This window comes from Ceratotherium simum, chromosome 22 (genome assembly GCF_057802395.1).
Source record: "Ceratotherium simum simum isolate JZ-2026a chromosome 22, ASM5780239v1, whole genome shotgun sequence".
Classification (NCBI taxonomy): Eukaryota; Metazoa; Chordata; class Mammalia; order Perissodactyla; family Rhinocerotidae; genus Ceratotherium; species Ceratotherium simum.
This window is the reverse complement of record NC_141921.1, coordinates 45,275,160-45,300,345: the sequence shown is the minus strand read 5'-3', so window position 1 is coordinate 45,300,345 and position 25,186 is coordinate 45,275,160. Positions and strand designations below refer to the sequence as shown.

The following is a 25,186-nucleotide window of genomic DNA, read 5'->3' as shown; positions in this document are numbered from 1 at the left end:
GCAGGCTGGGAAGACCCTGGGAGGCGGGCGGCTCACTGGAAAGAGCTAGACTTTGCAGCCCCTCCCTGCCCCTACTTATCTGCTGTGTGACCTTGGGCAAGTTACATAAGTTTCCTGACTCTTGGTTCTCACATTAATAAAACGGGATGGTAATACTTCCTCAAAGGATTGAGAAATTAGAGATGTAATCTCTGTACCAGGGGGTCTCAAACTCGAGCTGGCATCGAATCCCCTGGAGGGCTTGCTAGGACACAGATCGGAGCCCCAGCCCCAGAATTTCTGATTCAGTGGGTCTGGGTGGGGCCTGAGAATGTGCATTTCTAACAAATCCCAGGTGATGGGGCCACACTTTGAGAACCTCTGCTCAGTGCCCTGTCCACAGTAGATGCTCAATAGGGGTAGATAATGTTGTGATTTATTTCTTTGAGTAATGGAATCAACATGTAAAGAACCTAGTACAGTGCCTGACACAGAGCATAAGTTCAATAAATATTATTTTTGTTATTATTATTATTGAGATGTGAGCTCTGCTTAAGGAAAATAGTGAACCAATGAAACAAAAAGAGAACAGTGCTAAAGAGGAGTTGATTGACAGAGAAACTGTCCATCCATTTATTCACTCAACCAATCTTTCCTGAGCCCTTTCTTTGTACCAGGCATCATTCTAAGCCTGGGGGATAGAGCAGCGAACAGCTCAGCAAGGCCTGTCCTCTTGACTCAGACTCTGGCTCCAGTGAGGACAAGGGCCGGAGTAGCCAGGAAGGCTTCCAGGGAGAGATAAGTCTTGAGCTGGGCTGTCCTGGAAAGAAGGATGAGATTTAAAGTGGCAGAGGAGAGAGGCCTTCTGGAAAGCCCTGATCTCAGGACCCCTTGCATGTGCAAACGCGCACCCCAAGTGTGCAGGGCACAGGACTGGCGGGTCTCCCCCAGGGGCTTGTAGGGCTCCAGCCAGGGAGCCTGGGGTGGGGGCAGCCTGAGCCCCGATGGGAGCTGGATTAGTCTGCTCCGGCTGCCATTACAGAGTACCACGGACGTTTATTTCTCACAGTTCTGGAGGCTGGAAGGCCAAGGTGGAGGTGTCTGCAGGGCTGGTTTCTGGTGAGACCTCTCTCCCCTGCTTGCAGACAGCACCTTGTCACTCTGCCCTCACACAGCCTTTCCTCTGTGTACACACACTCCTGCTGTCTCTTCTTCTTCTTATAAAGCCCCACGTCCCATTGGGTCAGGGCCCCACCCTCATGACCTCATTTAACCTTAATTACCTCCTTAAAGGTCCTATCTCCAAGTACAGTCACACTGGGGTTAGGGCTTCAACCTAACAGTTTTGGGGGACACCATTCTGTCCATAACAGGCTGACAGGGGAGCTCGACCTGGGCTCAGGCCTAGCCTGCCTAGCCGACTCTCTACCTCTCCCCTGAGGCTGGGGCAGAGCAACTGTAACCCAAGAGGCCCTTGGCTGGCAGTGGCCCCATGTGGAGACTCACCCCCACACCTTCCCCCAGCCCCTCTTCTAGATCTCAATTACTCTTCCCAGCGGTTGGCCGCCTCTTGGGTGAATTGTTCATCAGAAGATGCTCTTCAAAGCATGGCCACATGCTGTTGTCGTTGATTTCATTTTGATTATTCATATTAGTGGAAGCGCTGCCACCTACCCACAGGTGGTAATTAGGGTAAGTGTCGAGTCCTGGCCAGGTCAGCGTGGGAGTGGGCCGGTGGGTTCCTGCGACAGCCACCCCAGCCTTAGCTCTAGAGACCAGTCCTCACACGGGGCATGCTGCAGGCAGCCCCGCCAGAGCCAGTGGCAGGCCCAGGTGCGTGTGTCCCAGAGCAGCAGCGAGACTTTGGGGGGAGCCACAGGAGCACCCCACAGCACCCTGCTTTCCAGGAGCCAGCATGGCCCTCCTGGCCATCCCTGTCCTGTGCAGGCCCATGGGGGAGTTACGCCCACCTTCACCCTCTCTGGTACCTTCCCCTGCCCTGAACTCCCTGGGCACACAGGTGCCCCCTACCACCTGAGCAGCCCAGGGACCACCACCCCAGCCCCATGCATGGGGAGCTGAGGAGGCCCTTCCGCCTGCGACGCGGCACAGGCTGGGCTAGAACACTCAGGACATTCTCCAGGCGAGGTGGCCAACATGGCCTGGGAATGAGGAGCTGGGTGCCCACCACCCCTCAGTAAGCAGAGGGGACAGATGTGACCAGAGCCACCAGGAGGTCATTTTTCTGGGAATTCCCTTTTCTCTCTCTGTGCCCCCCCCCCCCAGGTCATGACCCCACACTTAATCAAGTGTACTTTTAATGCACTTTTCCTTCTGCTGCTTCCACGAAGGGAGAGGGGCCGGGGCCGGGGCGGCCGGCGCCTTTATTAACCTTCCTTCCACAAAGCGCTCTGTTCCCTATAGAAATCTCCTTCCCGCTGATTCCTTAGGTGTCGGGAAGCAGAGCGTGACATGTTAAAAGCCGTCTTGATAGTATTTGATATTCAGTACTAAAAACTCACCACCTCGGAGGAGGGGCTTCCTCCAACCGAGGGAGGAGGCAATCTGCATACTGGATGTGCCAAGACAGTAGGTAATTTGCATTAAGCATCCAGAAATTCTCTGCGTGCAATCTGTCACCCTTCACTGGGTTTTTGTTTTATAACCTTCACAACATAAGGAGGAGAGCAAGAGACAGAGAGAATGCAGCAGCCGCACCCCCACAGGGGCTGGAGAGGAAGCCTGGTTTGAGGGTCAGCTGTTAGTGCAGAGAGCGGCACTGGTCAGAAATGCCACAAGACTCCAGCAGAGGCGGCTACCCTTCAAGGGATTAGTGAGCCCACCAAGACCCGAGACCTTGGGGTGAGGTGTGGCCATGCAGCCAGAAGCCAGAGGTGGGGCTGCCCTGAGCACAGCTCATCTCTCCGAGAGCCAAGTTCAGACTCCGTGGGCTTTTCCCTGAGAACATCTGCTCTGGCTTTGCAGTGAGCGTCTGCCCCAAGTCCCCCATAAGTAGAAGCGCTGCTGATGAGCTCTGGCGGTGTCTCTGCTCCCAGACTTGCAGTCCCTGCAGAATTTCAGCTTAGGACCGAGCTGTGTGTTCGCCATCCTGATAGTATGTGAGGAACTCCTGGGGAGCTTGAAAAAAAGCCTGGGCACCACCCCAGACCAAGGACATCAGAATCTCCAGGCTGGGGCAGGGGACAGACAGCTGGGACAAACCATCAACATGTGCAGCAGTGAAAGGGGTGGGGGGATCCTCAAGTCCTGCCCTCTGGACCCCCAGACTCTGTTTTCTCATCTATAAAGTGAGGAGTCTGGAAAAGGTCCTCAGCCAAGGGGGGCCGGGCATGGGGACAGGCTGGGGGACCCTGGCCCTCACTCCTGCCTCCTCTGCTATCTGACTTCCACACTGGATTTCCAAGTAGAGGTTTATTTGAGAAAAGGGCTCCATAGCTGTGATGAGGTTTGCAAACCCCTGGCCTGGGCCTTCTCTCCAGCTGCCGGGGACAAGGTGGGCCTGAACCAGCAGGAGCACAAGCCGCCTGGGGCTGCTGAAGAATTCCCCGAGGGATGCCAGGGCAGAGGCACTGCCCACCTGCAGAAAGGTGGGCCATCAACCCCACCACCACGCCTGCACGTGCCCATCACATAGTGCTCTGAACAGGCACACACGACCTCAAATCCAGGCTGCTCAGCTAGCTCGGGGACAGAAGCCACTCAGCACCCCCACCCCCTCCCAGTGACCCACCAGAATCCAGGTCCCGGCGCTGGGGAAGGCGCAGAAGGCAGAGCCCCAAAGGCCTCTGGAGGAGCCTCATCAGAATGGAGCGGAGGGCGAGGACAGAGCCAACACCTGGGGCAGGTGCACGGAAAAGGGAAGCGGCGCCCGCGAGAGATTCCCGGCAGATCACAACCCTCACACGTGGGGTTTTCTTTGAAAAACACTGAAGTTCTACACAAGGGTGCGGACAAGGAGCAGAGGCGTGAGATGGATGCCGCACGGAGCTCTCCCCTCAGCCATCCAAGGCGGGGCCTTCTGTGGATTTCACAGCAAAAGGCTTCCTTCCCCAAGCCCAGTCCCACAGCATCAGCCAAGCCACAGGGCAAGGCCAGGATTGCATGCTGTGTGTCGCCTTCGTCACCGTCACTGCTGTCATTGCCTTCCTCACCATTGTCTCTATTAACGGTTATGACAACAGCTACTCTTTGTCGGGTACACACGGAGTGCTAGGCAGGTAGATGGGGTTTCCTCCTGGCCACCTGTGAGGCAGATACTATTATATTCCCATTTTACAGATGAGGAAACTGGGGCTCAGAGAGGTCTAGTGACTTGCCCAAATTCACACAGCAAGTAAAGACCAAACCTGGACTCAAATCCGGGTCTGAATCCAACCCAGCCCCTACCCACTATGTAGACTGTCTCCTTGTGCATCAGCGGCCTGGAGCACCACCCCCGCAGAGCAGGGGCAGTTGTGACAGTTCTTCCCCTGGAGCCCACATGAGAGAAGCTCAGCCAAAGGAGAAAGGAAATTGTTCCTGCCTTAGCCAAGCCGCTGGCCTCTCTCTCCCATGACCCCATGCCCTGCTCCTCCTCCCAGACTGCCTGCTCCCACCGTCTCCCACTCCCAGCGGCCTGGGGCCCTCCTGGAGCCCCAGGCACCAGCTTCAGCCCCTGGGCCAGGAATTCACTGCCTCTGGAACCCAACCCCACCAGAGCCACCAGAGAGAGCTGGGCTGTGCCATCTGCCCAACGTGCCAGCCCAGGGCTCCACCACCTCCTGGCCGGGTCTGCTCCAGCTGGAAAAGCACAGGAAGAGAGCAGTCAGTCCACACACCAGCGGGGAAGTCAGTTTGTTTGACTCCAGCCCCCATCCTGTCAGGCAGGTGGGGAGCCCACTCTCAGGCATTCCGGGCCCCCACCCCAACACCCAGGGCCAGCAGAGGTCCAGGGTGGAAGAGGGTTGAGCCAAAACTGCAGGGCGGCCGTCCAGGTGGCCAGTCACCAATGGGCACCCACTGTCTGGGCCACATGACCCCTCAGCCCTGCTCCTGTCTCCCTCAGCCTGGCCTGCAACCCTCGAGGCTGAGAAGCCTGCTAAGCAGGAGCTGAAGCGTTCCCCTCCAGGGCTGGATGCCCACCCCAGCACGCTGCAGGGAGCCGGGCCCCCAACCTCCATCTCCTCTCCAAGTCTCCACGCCCGGCGGTCTGGGGAGTCCCTCAGCCTCTCGTCACCCCTCCTTCCCAGTCCTTGCTCCTTTCTCCTTCACTCCAGGACCCCTTGAAGGGCCTCCCTGGTGTACTAGGACTTTGGGAAACAAAAGCAAATCTCTCGGCGTCCACTCCCCGGGCTGCACCACAGGGAAGGGAGGAGAGGAGGCAGAGGCAGAGCAGAGGTCTTGGTGAGAGTGAGGGTCTGGTGGGGCAGCCTGGCCCTCCCTCCTCCCACCTCCTCAGGTGCCTCAATTGCTTCAACTGGTCCCTAGAGCCAGCATCCCAGCAGAGAGGGGGCTGCTGCAGCTCTGAGAGGGCCTAGATCCCAGCTCTCAAGGGACCTCCCCCTACACCCCATGTCCCCTGACGGCCCCTCTGCCTCTCTTTCCCCGCAGTCCATGGCATCAAGTGGACCTGCAGCAATGGGAACAGCAGTTCAGGCTTCTCGGTGGAGCAGCTGGTACAGCAGATCCTCGACAGCCACCAGACCAAGCCACAGCCACGGACCCACCACTGCCTCTGCACTGGCAGCTCGGGTGAGCAGGGCTCCCGGGGGGCGGGCGGGCGTGACAGGGCAGAGGGGGCTCTACCAGGCAGTGGGCACAGCTCTCCTCCTTGGGGGTGGCCTTGATGCCCAGTGCGGGGAGACAGGTTAGCCAGACGACAGCACAGCACCCAGGACAGACTCACCTTCGCCCTGCCCCACGGGGCTGGTAGGGCAGCCCACTCTGGGCAGGAGAGAGCAATTTCCAGAGAGGCAGCTCCCACCAGGAGTGGGAGCAGCAGAGTTGGGGAGGGCACGTAGTCAGGGCTCTGGGCCTCGTCCACCCACTGCAGGTGCCCCCCAGGCCCCACGATCTTGGGCGTCGTCAGCAGGAGGCCCAGGTCCCTGGGCAGTGGGCCAACACTGGCTTCTCAGGGAGATCAGCCTGAGTCAATGGGACCACTCAGGCTAAACCTCTTTCTTTAACCCCTGTCTCCTCCAAGAATGGAAAGTGTCCCGCACTTTCCATCCTATTGCGTCTTTTTCTCTCATAATGGTATTTGCTCTTTGAAATGTGCGTTCTCCGCTCCCTCCGCTGCCTTAATTAGAGATTTCCATTAGAGGGTCATGCCACTTCTCTGCAAAGTCTTCATGCGTTTAGGAATCTTGGTGATGAGGCTGTAACAGGATCAGGAAAGAATTCACCCTTTTATCAAAAGTGAAGTGACCCTTATCAGATAGAATGAAAAGAATGGCGGAGTGGGAGAGAAAGGAAGAGAGAAGCCGTCCTGGCCGCCTTGGGGGAAGAGCCCTGTGGGAGATGATTGGCCAGAGCTCCACACCCTGGGCGCCAGAGGCTTTTTTTTCTTCTCTGCCCCTGAACTGGGGGTTTGGGATCTGTCTGTGCTCAGGTTGTAGGAGGATTTTGTCCCACAGGAGCTGAGGACAGGCCAGAGCTAGCTAACAGGGGTGGTGGCCCCAAATACTTTTCTGCCTCTGGAGCAAAGTCTAGAACCCTCTTTGGTCACTGCCTGCAGGAGAGGGGCTTCCCAAAAAGCAGGCATGGAAGATTTCATGGGAGGGGAAAGGGACCCACCACTATCCTGGGCCGAGCCCCTCTGGCCAGGAGGAGCCACTCCAGCGAACGGTGTCTGCCTCTGAAGCTGGAAAGGTTTTTCCTGGGGAATGACATTCTCTCCACCTCCTCCTTCCCGACCTCCTATGTCCTGGGCTCTATTCTTACTATTTGAAAAGCACATCAAGGAAAAACCCCCTGGTCTGGAGGATGGTTACATGGGGCACATGAGAGTCCAGGGTTGGGGTAAGTGGGCCCAAGACCTTGAGTGTCTGTGACCCGCCAGCCCCGAGGGGTCAGTGGCCTCCCTGGACTCCCGGGCGGGGCTTTACCAGGCCCCAGCTGTCAGAGACAGGGTCCACCACAGTCCTAGCTCTGACGCTCTCTTTGTGTGTGCGTGTGTGTGTACACGTGTGTGTGCGTGCGTGCGTGCGCGCGTGCATGTTGTGCTTCTGACCTCCGCAGGAGCGGGCAGCAGCGTGCACCACAAGTGCAACAGTGCCAAACACCGCATCATCTCGCCGAAGGTGGAGCCGCGGACTGGGGGGTACGGGAGCCACTCGGAGGTGCAGCATAATGACGTGTCCGAGGGCAAGCACGAGCACAGCCACGGCAAGGGCTCGAGCCGCGAGAAGAGGAACGGCAAGGTGGCCAAGCCGGCGCTGCTGCACCAGAACAGCACCGAGGTCTCCTCCACCAACCAGGTGGAGGTCCCCGACACCACCCAGAGCTCCCCCGTGTCCATCAGCAGCGGGCTCAACAGTGACCCCGACGTGGTGGACAGCCCCGTGGTCACAGGCGTGTCCAGCATGGCAGTGGCCTCCGTGATGGGGAGCTTGTCCCAGAGCGCCACGGTGTTCATGTCAGAGGTCACCAACGAGGCCGTGTACACCATGTCCCCCACCACCGGCCCCAACCACCATCTCCTCTCGCCCGATGCCTCTCAGGGCCTTGTCCTGGCTGTGAGTTCCGACGGCCACAAGTTCGCCTTCCCCACCACGGGCAGCTCGGAGAGCCTGTCGATGCTGCCCTCCAACGTGTCTGAAGAGCTGGTCCTCTCCACCACCCTCGACGGTGGCCGGAAGATTCCAGAAACCACTATGAACTTTGACCCTGACTGTTTCCTCAACAACCCCAAGCAGGGCCAGACATATGGGGGCGGAGGCCTGAAAGCCGAGATGGTCAGCACCAACGTCCGGCACTCGCCGCCCGTGGAGAGGGCCTTCAGCTTCAACACCGTCCTCACCAAGGAGATTAAGACCGAGGACACCTCCTTCGAGCAGCAGATGGCCAAAGAAGCGTACTCCTCCTCCGCGGCGGCCACAGCCTCCAGCTCCCTCACCCTGAGCGCTGGCTCCAGCCTCCTGCCGTCGGGTGGCGGCCTGAGCCCCAGCACCACCCTGGAGCAGATGGACTTCAGTGCAATAGACTCCAACAAGGACTACACGTCCAGCTTCAGCCAGACAGGCCACAGCCCCCACGTCCACCAGACCCCTTCCCCCAGCTTCTTCCTGCAGGATGCCAGCAAGCCCCTCCCCATCGAGCAGAACGCCCATGGCAGCCTGAGTGACTCTGGGGGCAGCTTTGTGATGCCCACGGTGAAAACAGAGGCCTCGTCACAAACCAGCTCGTGCAGCGGCCACGTGGAGACCCGGATAGAATCCACTTCCTCCCTCCACCTCATGCAGTTCCAGGCCAATTTCCAGGCAATGGGGGCAGAAGGGGAGGTGACCATGGAGACCTCACAGGTGGCTGAAGGGGGTGAGGGCCTGCTCAAGTCTGGGGAGCTGCAGGCCTGTAGCTCTGAGCACTACCTGCAGCCCGAGACCACGGGGGTCATCCGCAGCGCTGGCGGCGTGCCCATCCTCCCGGGCAACGTGGTGCAGGGACTCTACCCCGTGGCGCAGCCTGGCCTCGGCACCGCCTCCAACATGGAGCTCAGCCTGGACCACTTCGACATCTCCTTCAGCAACCAGTTCTCCGACCTGATCAACGACTTCATCTCCGTGGAGGGCGGCAGCGGCACCATCTACGGCCACCAGCTGGTGTCGGGGGACAGCGCGGCCCTCTCGCAGTCGGAGGACGCAGCCCGCGCCCCCTTCACCCAGGCGGAGATGTGCATCCCCTGCTGTAGCCCCCAGCAGGGGAGCCTGCAGCTGAGCAGTGCCGAGGGTGGGGCCGGCACCATGGCCTACATGCACGTCGCCGAGGTGGTCTCGGCCGCCTCGGCCCAGAGCACCCTGGGGATGCTGCAGCAGAGCGGACGGGTGTTCATGGTGACCGACTACTCCCCAGAGTGGTCCTACCCGGAGGTAAGCTGCTGCTGCCCTCGCTTCCCCGCCCGCCTCGCCCGCCCACCCGCCAGCGCACAGCAAAGGGAAGCTCATTTGATGTGGCGGCCCTTTCCATGCAGCGCTGGGTCACACAGACAAAATCGTCCCCTCCCTCTGTCCCCACTTGAAATACCTCCGCCTCTCTCAAGCAGTGGTTCAGTCTTCACTGGAGCAGGTGGCTTTAAAGTCAGGGGTCTCCTTGGAGGCCAGGTGGCCCTCCCAGCTCCGGCCCCAACAGTCCGCCGTCACCTGGCTTATGTGTTAAGATTCCAGCTATGTTTTGCTTTGCCTTTTTTTTTGGAAAAAGTATCCTGCTAAACAAACCATTTGAGAATCACCACCATAGAGCATCCATATCCATTGTTCTTGATTTACTTCACGAAACGAAGCAAAAAAAAAAAAACTCCCATCAAATGGAGAGGGAGGGTGCAGCGTCTGAATAGTCATCCATGAGATTTTCTTGGGTAAATCAGGTCCGTACAAAATCAAAGCCATAATCATGACCTAGGATCTCCCACCTGTGCCCCGCCACCCCACCCCTATCCCACCCCAGCTGTCTCAGTTCCCAGGGGCTGAGATCTGACGTTGAGAATCGCTGCTCTAAAGCCCAGGACCACGAGAAAACCCAGGTCTTGCCACGGTGGCCCACGTGTTTAAGGAAGGAACCTTTGCTCTTTCTCTGAAGTAGATGGCATAGGAGGGGGACAGAGTGGCCCAGGCTTTCTCTAATGCCCTGCTGCACCCCGGGGCATGCACACTCCCTGACTCCTTCCAGCCCGCCTGCCCAGTGCCTGGGGCGCAGCCCAGATGGGCACCTTCCCCTGGGCGGGGCTGCCCACGGCTCTCTTGGCCGCTGCCAAGACACCACTGCCACGCTCCGTAGACACTAGGGCGGGGGCCGCTGCCCGGGACACCAAGGGAGGGGCACTCCTGAAAGACCCGAAGTCTCACAGGATGCCTTAGGGCAGTGATGTAGACCTCACAAAACGTCTCCGGGCATAGGCAGTGCAGGATGCTGGCCAGAGCCCTGCATGTCCCAGACCCAGGAGCTGGCCAGGTCTCCCAGACGATGCTCGAGTCAAGACTGGGTTGATGGGGTGTCCTGAGAAGCGAAGCACTTCTCAGAGCCAGTCTCTGCTTCAGCATCCCCCCCAGGCCCTGGTGAAGAGGACAGTGAGGCCTAGTGGTGAAGGGCGCGTCTCAGGGACACTCCTGGGTGTCAATCCAGCTCTCTGTGCCTGTTTCCTCCCCTGTAAGATGGGGTGATAACAGTACCTGCTCAGGGCGAGGTATGGTGCTCCCAGGAGAGTTTGTCATGTCTCCGGGCCATAGTAAGTAATCAGTGAACGTGGTTATTATTCCGTGGCCGTCACAGCTCATGGCCACTGTGTTCCTTTTCAAGTCTTCCTGTGGTGGCCGTGGGAAAGAGGCTGCTCGCTGGTTGACCATGTACAACCTTGGAGGGGTGACCTAGATGGTGGGCCTCAGTGTCACAACCTTCACCAGGAGGCTCACGCCAGCTTCGCCTCCTTCCTTTATGGCAAAGCTAAGATACAACCTGTGTCCAGATGCCCCCAGCTCTCAGATCCACATCAGCCCAGTGAGTGGCCCAGCCTTTGGACAGGAGAGTCCTGGAAATTGGCAGGTGTCTGGACAGAGCAGCCTCTGCCCTGCACTGGGTCTGTGTACAGCCTGTTTATAAAATTCCTCGGATGTCCAGAGGTGGCTGCTCTGTGTAGTGAGAAGCCTGGGGCTGGGGCAGGACAGTGTGGTTCAAATCCTGGCCCCACGCTTACTAGCCGGTGACCTTCGGCAATGCAGTGCCTTCCTCTCTAAAATTGGGGCAATGGCAGCGCTCACCTCACTGGTTGTTGTGAGGACTAACTGAGGAAAGTGCTCAGGCAGCCCCTGCCTCTTCAGTCCACCTCTATGTGCTTACCCTCCACCACCCTTCCAAGATTCCAGAAGATTCCCACCAGGCTTTCTCTTGGTGTGGCTTGGTGTGACCCCGGCAGTGACACTGAGCTCAGTGGCATCCTTCTAGAGCCCACCACACTTCCCCCAGGGTGAAAGGTCAGCTCAGCTCAGCAGCTTGCCCCCCACAGGGCTTAAGAAAGCAATTCAGAGGGATAAGGAGGGAGCCGGGGCTTGGGGTGCAGCGAGGTCAGAGCTGGGAGTCAGGGCACTGTCTTTCGATCTGAGACCTGGCTCCCTGGGCCTCAGTTTCCTTATCTGTAAATGGCTGAGAGGGGTGGCCACAAGGCCCTCTAAGTCCTAGGACCTAGAAGATTTGGCCCTTGGGACACTTCAAGTCTTCCTGGAGCCTGAGTCCCGCGGGAGCTGGAGGATAGAAGGAGGAACTGTCTTTCCCTAGGCCTCGACCTGGGTGTGCAGGTCCCTGTCTGGCCTCCTTGGGCCTGGGGGCACTAGTGACAGTGCCCGAGGCAGGTCTGGCACTCTCTGTTCTGTACCAAGTACCGCCGGTAAATCCCTCAACTGCACCTCGGAGCGAGTCAGTTCAGCGGCTCGCCACACGAGGGCAGCACAGGAACGGGAGAGGAAGGATGGTCTGGTGCCTGGCAGAAGGAGCGTCCAGCCCTGGTTTTCCAGAAGCCCTGGATGCTTCCAGCTCCCCGGAAACAAAAGCAGCTCAAATTCAATTTGATTTGGAAAATGCACAGATTCCATCAGCTGGGCCCTTTGGAGCCCAATGGCCACAAGCGGAGGCCTCTGCAGAGGCCCCAGCAGCTCTGAGCAGCCACTTCCTCCTTGCTGTCCTCTCCCACCCCTCCCACTGTCCCCAGTCCCGGAGCAGGAGCCACCCCCTCCTGGGTTCTCCTACAGGAGACAGCCCCTTCTCTCCTGACCCTTCTCTCCCCTCACAGCCCCCTGGCTGGCATGCTTGCCCCTTGCCCTCGCCCCTTCTCTGCCAGCAAGGGGCCTGCTTGCCAACCACGTCAGGAGCCCGGTTCTAGCCCGGCTCTGCCAAGTTCCTGGAGGGCTCTGCGGCAAGACACATAGGCCTGGGGAGGCTTCCTAGTCCGTAAATATGGGGGCTGGCTAAACAGTCGCTCAGCACCCAGCTCTGAAATTCCACATTGCCCAGGCACCCACTTTGCAGGGATGCTAAGGCTGGAGCCATCTGCTCCCATTTCTCATCTGCTCTGTCCACCTCTTCACCTCCAGCTGCAGCTGGTCACCAACACACACACACACACACACACACACACACACACACACACACTCTGGAGTGCCTCTGGGCCCCAGGATCTGCCCCAAGTGCATCAGAAATCTGGGTCCCTTATCTCAAGACTCCCACGGCAGAGACCTCGGGTGGCATTTCTTGCCCCCTCCCCACCCCCAAACCCTTCTGCGTCATCTGCCTCCACTGGCACTCCCGCTGCACCAGGCAGAGGAGGCTGCAATTAGAGCCATCAGGTGCCTGCGTCACAACGAGTCAGCAGGCGCAGCCAGGAGAGCGTTGCCATGGCAACCGCCCCTTGAGCAGATAGATGCTGAGCCCATCCTGCAGCAGTTTCCATGGAGAAGGTCCTGATGTTCTCCAGTAATTTCTGCAGCCCTTTGTTCCTCACAGCAGCCCTAGCTTCATGCCAGCCGCTGTTGATTGGGGTTATTATTTTCTTCCTTTTTTCTCACATGGTCAATGTCTGTGGCCTTTTGAAGCCACTGCCCTTCCACTTCCCAGGATCCAGGGAGGATCGTGTCCCGAGCCGGCCTCTGGTACTCCCGGACATCCCAAAGTCAGGTTCTACCTATGCCATGGGGCACACCTCCCTGCCAGGCACCCGCTCCCAGCCTGTGGGCTGAAGGGTGCCAGCCCCAGCCCCACCACTCCGACAGACCTCCAAGTCTCCTTGTGGAGCCATATATCAGAACCAAGGCATGTTAAGGCCCCTAGGGATCAAATGCCACCCAGAGAGGTTGAGCCACTTGCCTGAGGACACACGGCTACTGAGGGGCAGGGGCCGGCCTCCTGCTTCTGGCTCCCAGTCCTGAGCTCTCTCCACTGTCCCCCAAACTTTGGTTGCCTAGCGGGAAAATGACTTCTCCAAAGCCATCCCAGCCCAGAGGAAGGCCCATCCAAGAGCAGAGGTGAGATGCCTGCCATTCTGGGAAAGTCCCTTCCGTAGTGGAACCCTCTCTTCTGTGCTGGGCTATGGGGAGCCACCTTCACTCGACCCTGAAAACACCCCCTCCCGATACTGATGCCCAAGACCAGCCCCCGGCCAGGGCAGGGTTCCAGGAACATTGTGAGGAGCAAGCCCCATGTTGAGGCCGGGGGTCCCTCCAGGGCTGGGATAGCCAAGGAAAGGCCACCCAAGAACCCGTGACTGAGCAGGAGAGAGCATCTCACCCGCATAGGGCAGAGGCGGGAGTCTGGGGTCTGGTCTCTCTGGCCTGGAGAGGTCGGGGAAGGAGGGTCTGGGGTCCGCACTCCTCACCCCCTCCATCACCCCAGTCTCAAGTAGGTGCCACTCTCGGCCTTCCCCAGCCTTGACACTAGGTGGCGATCTCCACTCTGTCCTGACAGCTCCTGGCCCCCTGCTGGGAAAGGTGGATGGAGCCTGGCTGGGGTGGGCCCACCAAGGAGAGCCAGAGAGGCCAGCACCCCCACACTCCGCACCCCCCAGTGTGGGCCTCACCACTCAGTGACTGGGCCCTCCCCTCGTCTGTCTGAGCTCTGAGTAGGGCACCTACACCTCATCCTTCACATCGGGCACATTGAGTGCAGGAGGCACTGTTAATCACTAAGGGGGGATGGTGGCCGTAAAGCAGGACCATCCGAGGCACCGGGACCTAAGGCAACCCTCCTCGCTCTGGGGCACACCCTGGCTGGTTCCAGCAGGAGGTCAGGGAGCACCTTTCCTGGGCCCCTCTAGCCGTGTGGGCAGCGACAGACAAGCTCCCTGGATGGCTCAGCACAGAGGCAGGGGGCCCATGCTCAGTGCCACCCTATCCTCATCCCCCAGCTCTAAGACGCTCTACAGCCCAGGGCAATCTCTAAGCCCCTCCAACTCAGAGCCTTCTTCTCCATCTTTGTATTTCTGCCGTCATTCTCGTTGCCTTCTTCATCCACCCCCGTCTCCTGTCCCCCGTCTCCTCCATACCTCGGGGATCCTCGGTCTCTCCTGGTTTCCCCACCAGAACTTCCAGTCCCTGGGTGACACTAGGATGCTCAGGCCTGTTTTCAAAACTCAGAGCTCCCTCCACCTGTCCACAAGCAGATGACAGAGAAGGCCCTCCAGCTCCCTCCACTTCCTTCCCGGGGTCCCACGTGGCCAGCTCTCAGGTGCATCATGGGCTGGAAAGGTTTGAAAAACTCTGTGCTCCCTTCTGCCTAGAACTGGAAGTTACACAGGAGAGGGTCCAGGGTCAGAACTGCCAGCCCCCATGCTGGATGCCAGCTGAGGATGGCAAGGAGCAACTGGGGTCACCTGAGGGACCGGGGGAGGAGGGTTACGGGTCCTCTCTTCCTGCTGCAGTCCTGAAACAGTGGTTCTCTAACGCCAGGGCTTGTTGGAACCAGGAAGCTGCATGTTCAACAAGCACGTGGGGTGGGGTACAGACCGCGGTCCAAGCAGTGCAGCCGCGAGGCTGGCGGCCTTCATCCCTCCCTCTGTAGCTGATGCTCGCCTCTGCTCATGTCTGTTCCCTCCAGGGAGGAGTGAAGGTCCTCATCACAGGCCCGTGGCAGGAAGCCAGCAATAACTACAGCTGCCTGTTCGACCAGATCTCAGTGCCTGCGTCCCTCATCCAGCCGGGTGTGCTGCGCTGCTACTGCCCAGGTGAGACAGCTGCTTCCCGGCCGAGGGCAGAGGCCCGGGAGCACTGGACCCCAAACCTGGGGTGACCTTGGACAAGTCACGTCATTACTCTGGGCCTTACTTCCTCAGCTGTGGAGGGGTGGGTCCCAGACCAACTACTGTAATGTCATCTCTTCTGCTCATGGACCCCATATCCGACAGGGTCGTGGCATGCTTAGCTGGGATTCTGAGGAGAACATGATGAGGGGACTGTTTAGACAACCAATGAGCCAGGTCGACACACCCAGGACCGGCCACAGCAGGACCCTCGACCTGAAGGGTCCCTGGAGCTGCTGAGAGCCGGGCAGGCAGAGGGCCCGCAGGGAGCTGCACCAGGGTTCAGAGGCCATCCCTCCTCCTGCCCGTGCCCCCCATGGCCATGCCGTCCGCAGGGTCAGTCCCCCTGGGGCACAGAGCAGGTCAGAGAGAGATGAAGGCCTGGCGGGTGGTGGGGGAAGGAGTGTCCAACTAAGAATAATCTGCACAAACTCCTTCGAGAATTTGCAGCCATCTGCCCCGTCCCCAGGAAAAGGCGCCTGCACATAATCCGCTTCCAGTTTCGGGGCAGGAGCCCCTCTGTGCTGCCTCAGAGGTTCCAACCTTCTCCCCACTCACTTGGGGCTTCACCATCACCGACTTAGCTTAGTGTCCCTGTCTGGTCAACTCATCCTTGACCTCTGGCCATTACTACCTCCCCACGGGCCTGTCGGCTTCATGAGGGTAGGGTCTGTGTCTTTCTTGGTCACCGTGTGTCCTGAGGGCTCGAAAAGTCCTTGGCACGTCACGAGGAGGAGATGGGTATTTGTGAGGGAATCTGTGTCTAGATCTCCTTTTCGGTTCCCTGGGTGGTGTTGGGAAGACCCCTGGCTGACCCCTTGCACACATCATTTGCTCCAGGGATGGGCTATCCAGCTAGCCCAGGCAATGATCAGAGGGAGATAGGGAGGTGGGGTGGTGAGGGCGGAGGGCTCCCCGTGTTATCTGAAGCCAGGAGGCCTACAAAGGAGAGAGAATGCTCCCCGTGGAGGGCTAGGGATGGGAAGAGAAATGCAGCGGGGTTGGGGGGGGGGGGGTTTCCCAGGTAGGAGCAGAGCTGGCCTGTGCCAGGTGCCAGGTTCCACCTGGAGCAGTCCTGCTTGAGCCTTGCGCTGCCCTAGCTGTCTGCCTTCCTGCAGCATCCCTCCAGCCTGGGCTCTTGAGCTCACATGGAACACTCTTCCTTCTCTCTCTCCATCTCCCCATGCAGCCCGCAGAGCAGAATGTTCCAGGCCTGGGCTTACATGCTTGGCCTCCATGGGAACCCAGCACCTTCTTCCCCACAAACGTTCCAGGGAGCCCGGGCTGGCGCCATGGTGGCCTCTCCTGCTGGCCCTGCCCCCTCTGGCTGCCTGGCGGGCTCCAGAGAACCCACTGGGCCCCCTTTGCTCCCAGCAGCCCTGCTCACTCTAGAGCACAGCCCCCCCAGATGCCAGCCCGGCTGGGTCAGCCTATCACGGCTCAGGGCTGTGTGTGGCTAATGCTGCCTCCCCACCCCCACCAGCAGGGTACAGGGAGAGGGCAGCGTGTTATTAAACTGTCCACTTATCACCTGCTGCTGGCACAGGCCTCGCCTGTCCTATAAATAGAAGCCACTTCCTGTACCTGGTTCTTGCCTGGCTGAGGACTCAGACCTTGCCTGTCCTAAGTTATCTGACCCCTCCAAAAAAAAGACTGGCCTTTGCGTGCCCTCTGGATGATGTCCCAGGCCAGGACCTGGCGACTCCTGGGGGCTGGATCAGTCACACCGCAGCACATCCCAGATCAGCCAGTTACCATCTGGCGGCTTCCGCTCAGCGGCTGACCTCTCTGGGCCTCCATTTCTACATCTTTACAAACCACCTGCCAGGAGGGCCAGAGCGTGAGCTGAAGGAAGGCCCGAGAAGCACCTGGAGCGCGTGCTCAATCCATGAAGGTGCTCCATGAGCGAGGCCTCGCTCTTTCTGTCCTGAGGGGAAGTGGGGAGAGGGGACCAGGGCTGTTCCGGTCGCGGCAGGCAGTTCTCCTGGTCCCAGAGCATTTCTGGGTCCCCAGAGCTGGCAGGAGAGTCTGCCCAGGCCACCGTGTCTCCCAGTCATTCAGCTCTTCTAATGCCGCATCTCAGACCCAGGGACGAGGAGCCACAGACTCAGGTGGACTGAGAGCCGGGCCTTACCACTAGAGCACCATTCTGTTCTACAGCCAACGACAAAGAGGGGGGCACCTTTGGACATCTCTGTTTTGAGGCCCAAATTGAAACACATCACTCTTTAAGACAGCCCTGGATGCATGCATGCCTGCATTCATTCATTCATCAAATAGTCTGCCAGGCACTGGTAGGCACCAGGAATGGAGCAAAGCCCAGCCCCTAACCCTAACCCTGACCCCCGGGGATGATGCTGGCTGCTAGGGACCCTTCCCTGGGTCTCCCAAGGACTCAGGGAACCTGGAACTGATCTTGAAGAAGGAATACTTGGAGGCAGAACCAAACCGGCCTCGCCGAAAAGAAGGGCTCAGAGGCCTGTGAGCACAAGGCAGGCCACCTTAGGGGCTGGGAATGACCTGGGAGGAGGGGACCCAGGGGGTGAGTGGGGGAGGGCACAGGGAGCACAAATGGCCGCTGCCCACCTGCCTGGCGCACCTACTCAGGCAACACGGGTGAGGAAACTCAACCTCGACCAAGAACACGATTCTTCTCGGACAGCTCCCCCACCGTCACTGGCCACAGAAGACACACAGGAAGGAGTCTGTCTCCTACAAGATTCCAGTCATGCCCGAGGTCGAGAGGGAGACAAACACGTCAGGGCCCTGAGCTCAGGGTGAGGCGGTGGAGAAGGAGGACTTGGGACTCAGGATAGGCAACCAGGGCTCAGGAGAAGACGGAGGAGCCCACCAAAAGGAAGACTTTGCCAGCCAGACAGCCCCACCCTGGATTCCTGGGATGGCCCTAAAGGCAAAAGGTGACATTCAGAATGAGGAGAGCAAGTGCCCTGTGTTTTGAAGCTATCCATTCAACAGTTATTGAGTGGACATAGCATGCCGGGCACTGACCTGGGCACTGGGCATAAAGAGGTGATCAGGACAGACCTGATCCCTGCTCTCACGAGCTTACGTTCTACTGCAGGAGACAGAAAACAAACAAGGATACAAAGAAATAACCAAGACAACTGGAGAAAACAATAGCGGGACACCGGAATATGGTCCTGTGACAAAGCAGCTTGGAAGACGGGTGTTCCTTTGGATAGACTGATGAGGGAGGGCCTCTCACAGGCTGGACCTGGATGAGGAAATGGAGCCAGTCATGGGAAGAGTGGGGGAAAGCATCCAGGGAGAGGGCAAAGGAAGTGCAAAGGCCCTGAGGCAGGAGGAGTTTGGGCAAGTGGGACGAATGTAAAGGCGGGGGAGATGAACATGGCAAGGCTGGAGAAGATGGCAGGGACAGAATCACGTCCATCCTCCTAAGTCACCGGAAGGAGTTTGATTTGATTTTACTTACAATGGGAAGCCTTTAGTTTTAAGTGGGGGAGCGACTTGATCTAAATTACATCTTTAAGAGATGATTCTGGGTGTGTGGGAGAATGCCTTGTAGGGAAGAAGAACAGAAGCAGGGAAACCATGGGAAGGGGCAGAGGGGTCATCTTCCCTGACTTGAGGAGGGGGGCTCCCTTGGGCAACGCATTCCCACTGGTTTCGTGTGGGGCGTTGGGAGGTGGCCTCCTGACACCATCCCGGCAGGAACAGCTCTCAGGGGTGCTGAGGCTGCCCTCAGCAGGAGGCCGACGCAGGAGTCCAGGGAAGAGATGAGGGCAGCTTGGACTAGAGCGGTGGCTGTGGAGACGGGAGAAGGGGAGGGACCCAGGACTCACTGACGGACTGGAGGTGGGGAGGGAAAGAGAGAGTCAAGGAAGCGTCTGTGTAATGGGCCTGCACGAGCCAGGCCGCTGGGCCAGGACCCAGGAGTCCACGATCCGTCCTCTCCACTCCGTCTCTCTGGAAAAGACGGGATGCCTTTGAATCTGCCACCATCCCAGTGTCACTGCAGGTGGTTCAAGTGCCAGGAACGATGGAGGAAGAGTAGCAGTTGAGGCGGGCCCTCTCGCCAGGGCATCTGGCACAGAGAAGCCTGAGCTCCCCAGGGCATCTGGCACAGAGAAGCCTGAGCTCCCTGGGGCATCTGGTACAGAGAAGCCCTGAGCTCCCTGGGGCATCTGGCACAGAGAAGCCTGAGCTCCCCGGGGCTGGCGGAGGGGCGGGAGACTCGCTAAGAGGAACAGAGCTGAGCAGGCTCAGATGGGGGTGTGCTCACCGCCCTTCCTTCCTGTTGGTAAACCAGGCAGATCCCCAGGGCAGGCGAGCGACCATGAGCCTGGAGGGCTGCCCAGGGCGCTGTCAGAGCCTTGAGAGGCTCTGGACTTGGCTGGAGTCCCTGCCCAAGAGGCGCCATGGGAGGTCCTATGGGACCCCCACCCCGTGGAGCCATTGGTTCAGCCTGTGGCCTGGAGCCGAGGTGGAAAGCACAGGGGAAAACCACTGGTCACCCTTGGGCAGTGACTTCCTGAAGACCTGCTCTGGGGACGGTGGCATAGTATGTGGCCCTGGGGTGGGCGGAGGCCACAGATCAATGAGTTGGTTTTCCCCCGGGAAGTGAGGTCTGCACCAGGCGTCCTCAGAGGGAAACCAGAGCTGGACTCCGCCCTGGGGAGCAGCTGCCTTGGACAGCTTCCTGGAGTCTGTAAGCTGCTGAAAACCAAGAGCCCAAACAGTAACACGATCCCCGTGTGCGTCCTCCCTGGAAATCTGTCCTGGGGAGGCCCTGGGCACTGCTGTCTGGTGTTCCAGAAAAGCAGGGCAGAGAGCACACAACCCTGAGAGCTTCCCGGGGCTGGGGCCTGGCGGGGCCGGGCAGCCCGCACGCCCGCACTGGCCACCTCTGCAGGCCACAGCCCCCAAGATTTCAACAGGAGTCACGGAGCAGCAGCCTCAACCCCAGAACTGGAGCGGGTCCCCACCAGGGGTGGGCTTTCCTCTTGCCCACGTGAGAATGTCCCATTTGTTTATTCAACCAATACTGTCTTCATTGCGTCCTGTGTTGGGGGCAGAGCAGTTAATGAGACCCACAAGGGCTCTGCCTTCCTGAAGCTTCTGTCCAGACACTGGAGGGAGGCACAAGCTTCATGCCAGCACCCCTGGCTCAGCACCACGGGGACCAGGGTAACAGGCTCAGCCGAAGCTCTTGCTCTCATCGGGAAGGCAGAAGAGCTTCTAAAAATACATGGAAGGCCATGCTAAGTGAGTCAGGACAAGCTGGTGGGAAAAGGTGAAGCAGAAATAAGCACAGAGGAAGCAAATTCTGTCCCCGAACTGCAGCTAGGAAGGATTGGACGGGGAGAAGTCAGGCAGCCATGGGGCAGGGTGGGTGACCATTCATTCACTCATTCATTCGTTTGGCAAACCCACCCTGAGCTCCCAGGCCCTGCCCTCACCAGGGAGCAGAGGAGCAAAGAGGCAATTACAATACGGGGTGTGGGAATGACCCCAGCGCACCTGGCTGAGTCTGGGGTCCAGAGACGGTTCCTGGAAGAAGAAGCATTCATTGAGCCTTGAGAAATGAGCAGGCACAGCTGGGATTACCCAGTGAAGGGCAGTGAGGAGGGGGCGCTCAGGTCCTTGGGTGGTATACCAGGCTGAAGGGTGCCCACCCGGTCCCCGCCCTGACCTCTCTATCTCTTGCTTACAGCCCACGACACTGGTCTTGTGACCCTACAAGTTGCCTTCAACAACCAGATCATCTCCAACTCAGTGGTGTTTGAGTACAAAGCTCGGGCCCTGCCCACGCTCCCTTCCTCCCAGCATGACTGGCTGTCACTGGACGGTAAGAACGGTGCTCAGGTCACCTTGCCAGGCACTGCGGGAGAGGGACACTTGGGGATTCTGTACACAAGGTGTGAAAAGGAGGAAACATACTGGTTCCCTTGCTCCTGGGTGGGAAAGGGTGCAAGTCTCAGCCACAGGAGGACCGGCCTGGTCTCCACCGTAAGGCTGTGCGTGTCTCTGCCCTGAATCTCAGTCTCTCCCTGGGACAGAAGGAAGTACGTGAGCTTGGGCCTGTGGCTGTCGCTCCTGCTGGGGGATCTGAGGGGCCAGACAAGCCCCCAAGTTGCTGAGAGGCCCCTCTCTCTACAGACTTGGAGCAGCAGGGTCCAAGCATCCTCGCTGCCCCCCGGGGCTGTCTCCAGGGTGTCCTCGAAGCAGAAAGAGCTCCTGGAGGCCATCACCAACCCCCAAGCCTCTTAGGAGGAAAGCAATGTGTGAGGCTGGAAGGAGGCAGCTTGGGCTGGGCTGCTTTCAGATTCCAAGGCTTGGATCGCGCGGGGCTGTGCGTTGAATGCTTCTGCCTCTTAGGGATAATGAGCCAAAACTTCTTCTGGAAGCCCTGAAACCCCCGTCACCCCCTGCTTATAGGCGGTTTATACTTAAGCCTCTGTCCTGTAGAGCATCTGAAACAAGCCTGAGATCATGATCCAGGCTAAGGGTGGAGGGCCAGGGAGCGCCACTAGGCTCCAAGGGAGGAGGCAGGACCCGCTGGCCAAGGTGGGGCAGGGGCTCGAGAGCTGCTGGCCTCACCCACAGGGGTGGTGAGTGTTGGCTGCTCCTCCTAAGGCACCAGAGGCTCTGCGGAGAAAAGGTGTCAAAAACAGGTGGGGAACGCCAAGGTCAGAGGCCGCCCGCCCTTCCAGGCCTGGGCATGCCTAGGGGAAGCACCAGAAATGGCCTGAGGGGCTGAACTGATAGTCTGCTCTTTGCATTGCGACAGAGTGGGAGGGATGGCTGCACGTGACCTCAGTATCAGGGCAGCCCGCTGAGGGGCCAGTCTGTGGGGTACCTCGCCAGAGACCTCCCAGCCCGAGGTGCTGGGGTCTTGGCTAAGCCACCCGGGGCCCTCCGAGGGGGTCAGTTCCTTAAGCACCCCTCCCCCGCCCACAGCAGCCCTTTGGCCTTCTCGCCTCTCAGACTCCCCTTTGCTGCTGGCTGCTGGAGGATTTCTGGGCTTGGGTATATGCCCTCGGCAGCTTTCCTGAGCCACCCAGTGTGCAAACACCAGCCTTGTCCCAGCCTCGGCACCAGCAGTGACAGGGTGCCTGGCAGCCGCTCTGGCCACTGAACCCTCTTAGCTGTTCCCAGAGGTGGCTTTGGGTCAGCAGGCATCTGCACCCTGGCAGTGGCTGCCTTGGGAGCACCGGGCTGGCCTTGGCAGCATCCCTGGCCAGCCGCAGCTGTGACGACGACCTGCAGGATGTAACAGAGAAGAGCAGGGCGACCAGGGGCTCCTGTTCAGGAAATCCGGTTTCAGTTTTGCAGAACAAATGGGAAACGGAGCAGGGAACTCTGCAGAGCGCTGGCTCTCCCTGAGTGACCAGGTCACCTCACCAGGGTGGACTGAAGGATGTCGGGACCAGTGTAGGACCTGCTTGGGTGATGGAGCCTTTCAGAGAGCCAAGTGTCAGCCAGGTGGTGCCTCGGAGCACGGAAACAGCCGGCCCCCTGGAAGCCCAGAGAGCAAGTAGCAGCAGGAGGTTGCTGGCAGCGGGAGGATGCTGTGAAGGAGACCATGAGGAGGGGCAGCCACATTAACTGCTTCATGACACACACACCCCTGAGTCCTCGGCCATCCCAGGCCCCTCGGGCAATAGGCCTGCTGCCAAGCTGGACACCTGCTCCCCAGCAGCCGCCACCCCAGGAGCTCTGACCTCCATAGGCCTCCAGTTGAAACAGCACCCACAGCCCCTGGCAAAATACACAGGAGAAATGACAGGAGTTGGGCAGGGGACATGGCAGGGCCACCTCCCTACAGGGAGCAGATCGGGAGCCCTGAAGGACCCTGTGCATCCCCCTCCCTTTGGTCTTGGCCGGGCGTCCTTTCAAGTGATGGGAGGGGAGCCAGAGGCGGGGGCAGAGGAACCAGGCCAGGAGAGGAGAGAAGCTCCCCTTCTTGTTTTTTTTTCTCTACATGAATACAAGTACTTATCCACCCAAAGATCATGTGCCCAGCCTTTCTCCAGCCTGATAAATAATAACTGTGGGGGGAGGGCGGAGCAGGTCCGCAGCCGCAGCGCCCGCACAATCTGCCCAGTGCAAAGGGGACAGCTAGGACGGCCAGGAGGGTGCGAGTCCCCGGGCCTCTGGAACCCCTTGGCCTAGCAGTGAACTGTGTGTCCGGCAAGATGCTGCAGTGGCCGGGCTGTCAGAAGCCTTTCTGTCCTCTCGCCTCGCGTCTCTGCAGCTCCTTTTCTCAGCCCCTCCCGCCCCCACGGTTACTGGGCAAATTCTCAATTAAGCTGCTGGGAGGCGGAGTCGTGTGTGCTGCGGCGGGGGAGGAGTGGTGGTGGAAAGGGGAGGGGGCGAGGGGACTGCAGCGCCGAGCAAACTGGGGCGCGGCGGCCGGGCGGCGCGCGTGCACACACGCGCACACACATGCACGCCGGCCTGCCCGGCGCAGCTGCAATGCAGGGCCCTTCGCGCACCGGCTGCCAGCGCTGAGCCCGGCGCCCGCCCCGACTGCGGCAAGGCACCGCGCAGTGGAAGGGCCGGGCCTTCCCCCGGCGCTGGGGGAGTGAACAGGGATGTGCAGGGGGAGCTGCGCGCTCCCGTCCGGGTGGCCGACTCGGCTGTACGCGGTTGTTTCCCTCCCTCCGTCGCCCTGCTCTCTACCCTAGGAGAGCTCTTTGCCCCCTCCTCCCATTCCAGAGGAGGAGAAATGTTTTGGGAAGAGAATTTCTGCCTTCGTTTGATTTTAAAAATGGATTTGTTTGCCGGACTAAAGGCTAGGTTGGGGGCGCAGAGCGCAGAGAATCCGCGCGCGCGCGCGCGCGCGCGCGCGCAGCAGCGGTGGCGCAGCCTTTGTCCCCGGGGCGCAGCCTTTGTCTGAGCAGCCCGGCCCGGTGGGGGGCGATCGTCCCTGCGGAGGGACATCGGCGCAGGGGCCCCAGGTCCCCAAAATCTCAGCTGAACGCAGCCATCCAGGCAGAAACAGAGCGTGGAGATAGGGCGAGGAGGGACAACAGGGAAGAGGGGGCGCTGCCGCCGCCATCTAGCCGTCTCCAGGCTGACCTGGGGAGCGCAGCCCTCTCAGTCCCGGGAGCTGCAGCGCCTCCCCTAGACTTACGGGGCTTCCCCTCCCTTCCTCTGCCCACCCCTGCCCACCCCACTGAGAGCTCTAGGGGGCACAGGCCCCGTCTGCCTGGACCCGCACTGCCTAGCACAGGACTGGCGCATTGTAGGTCGCCATGTGGGTCTTATGAATGCATGTGTGAATGAATGAATGAACGAGTGCCCACAGGACACATCAGAAGAGCTTAATCCAGCCCAGCGGGCAGGAAGGCCTCAGGGAGAAAGTGACCCTTCTGCTGAGACCTCAGGCCTGAGCAGGCATCGGCCAGGCTAAGAGGGATAGGAAGGAGTATCCCAGGGAGAGGGGGCAGCAAGGATCCGAGGGGTTGGAACAGTGGCTGTCCTAGCCAAGGCACTCCAGGGACTACCATTTTCACCATTTCTTCCCCCAAAGGTCCAGATTCAGAACAGATTTCCCCAGTCCTGACCCCAGGCCTCTACACCAGGCCCCCAGAATGGTCTGGGGCAGGCCAGCCGTGCACTTGGGGACTCAATGGACCTCCTAGGCTAGAGGCAGTCAGGCAGTGGGTTTCCCCTGGAGACTGTTTGCAGAGGGACTCTGGGAAATGTCACTTCTGCCTGCTGGGTCCTGTGGATACAGACAGCCAGGTCTGCGCTGAGGGTGGAGAGGATGTGCTGTCTGTTTAGATGGTCTCGCCTGTGCCTGTGTTTGCAAAGAGAATAAACCCAGGCCCTTTGACACAGCGGTTCTGGAGCCGAGCAGGTGGGGCTCACATCGGCTAAGAACACTGGGACAGCTTTAAGACCCCTGTCCCTGGAAGAGAAGGTGAGTGGAACTTCTAGGCACTCTGTTCTTTCTCTTGCAGCCATCTGATTCTCCCCAGGGCCAGGTTGAGAAGACCCGGGGTCCCTGGCCCCACCCCCACCCCGCTGGCCCCCTTCTCAGATCCCCACTGAGCCGCTTATTCTTAGACTCTATTTTCAATCGCTTCTCGGGCAGCTGAGCCTCTGGCCCGGCTGAGAGGATTGGAGTAAGGCACAGATGCAGCTTTCTTGGGCTCAGCCAGCTCGCCACATGGGCAGGCCTCCTGCTGTCCCTCAGGGATGGGGGAGGGACCTTGTCATCTCAGC

The 25,186-nt window shown here is 59.4% G+C and overlaps 1 protein-coding gene across 1 annotated transcript in view; it reads left to right on the top strand.

Moving 5' to 3' along the window:
- Window positions 1-25,186, top strand: part of CAMTA1 (calmodulin binding transcription activator 1) — an 868,791-nt gene that overhangs the window by 768,238 nt on the left and 75,367 nt on the right. Inside the window, exons 8-11 of the mRNA XM_087446886.1 lie at window positions 5,590-5,730; window positions 7,219-9,065; window positions 14,767-14,893; window positions 20,664-20,798. Coding sequence (XP_087303012.1) covers window positions 5,590-5,730; window positions 7,219-9,065; window positions 14,767-14,893; window positions 20,664-20,798 — 2,250 coding nt within the window. The remainder of the gene's footprint in view (window positions 1-5,589; window positions 5,731-7,218; window positions 9,066-14,766; window positions 14,894-20,663; window positions 20,799-25,186) is intronic.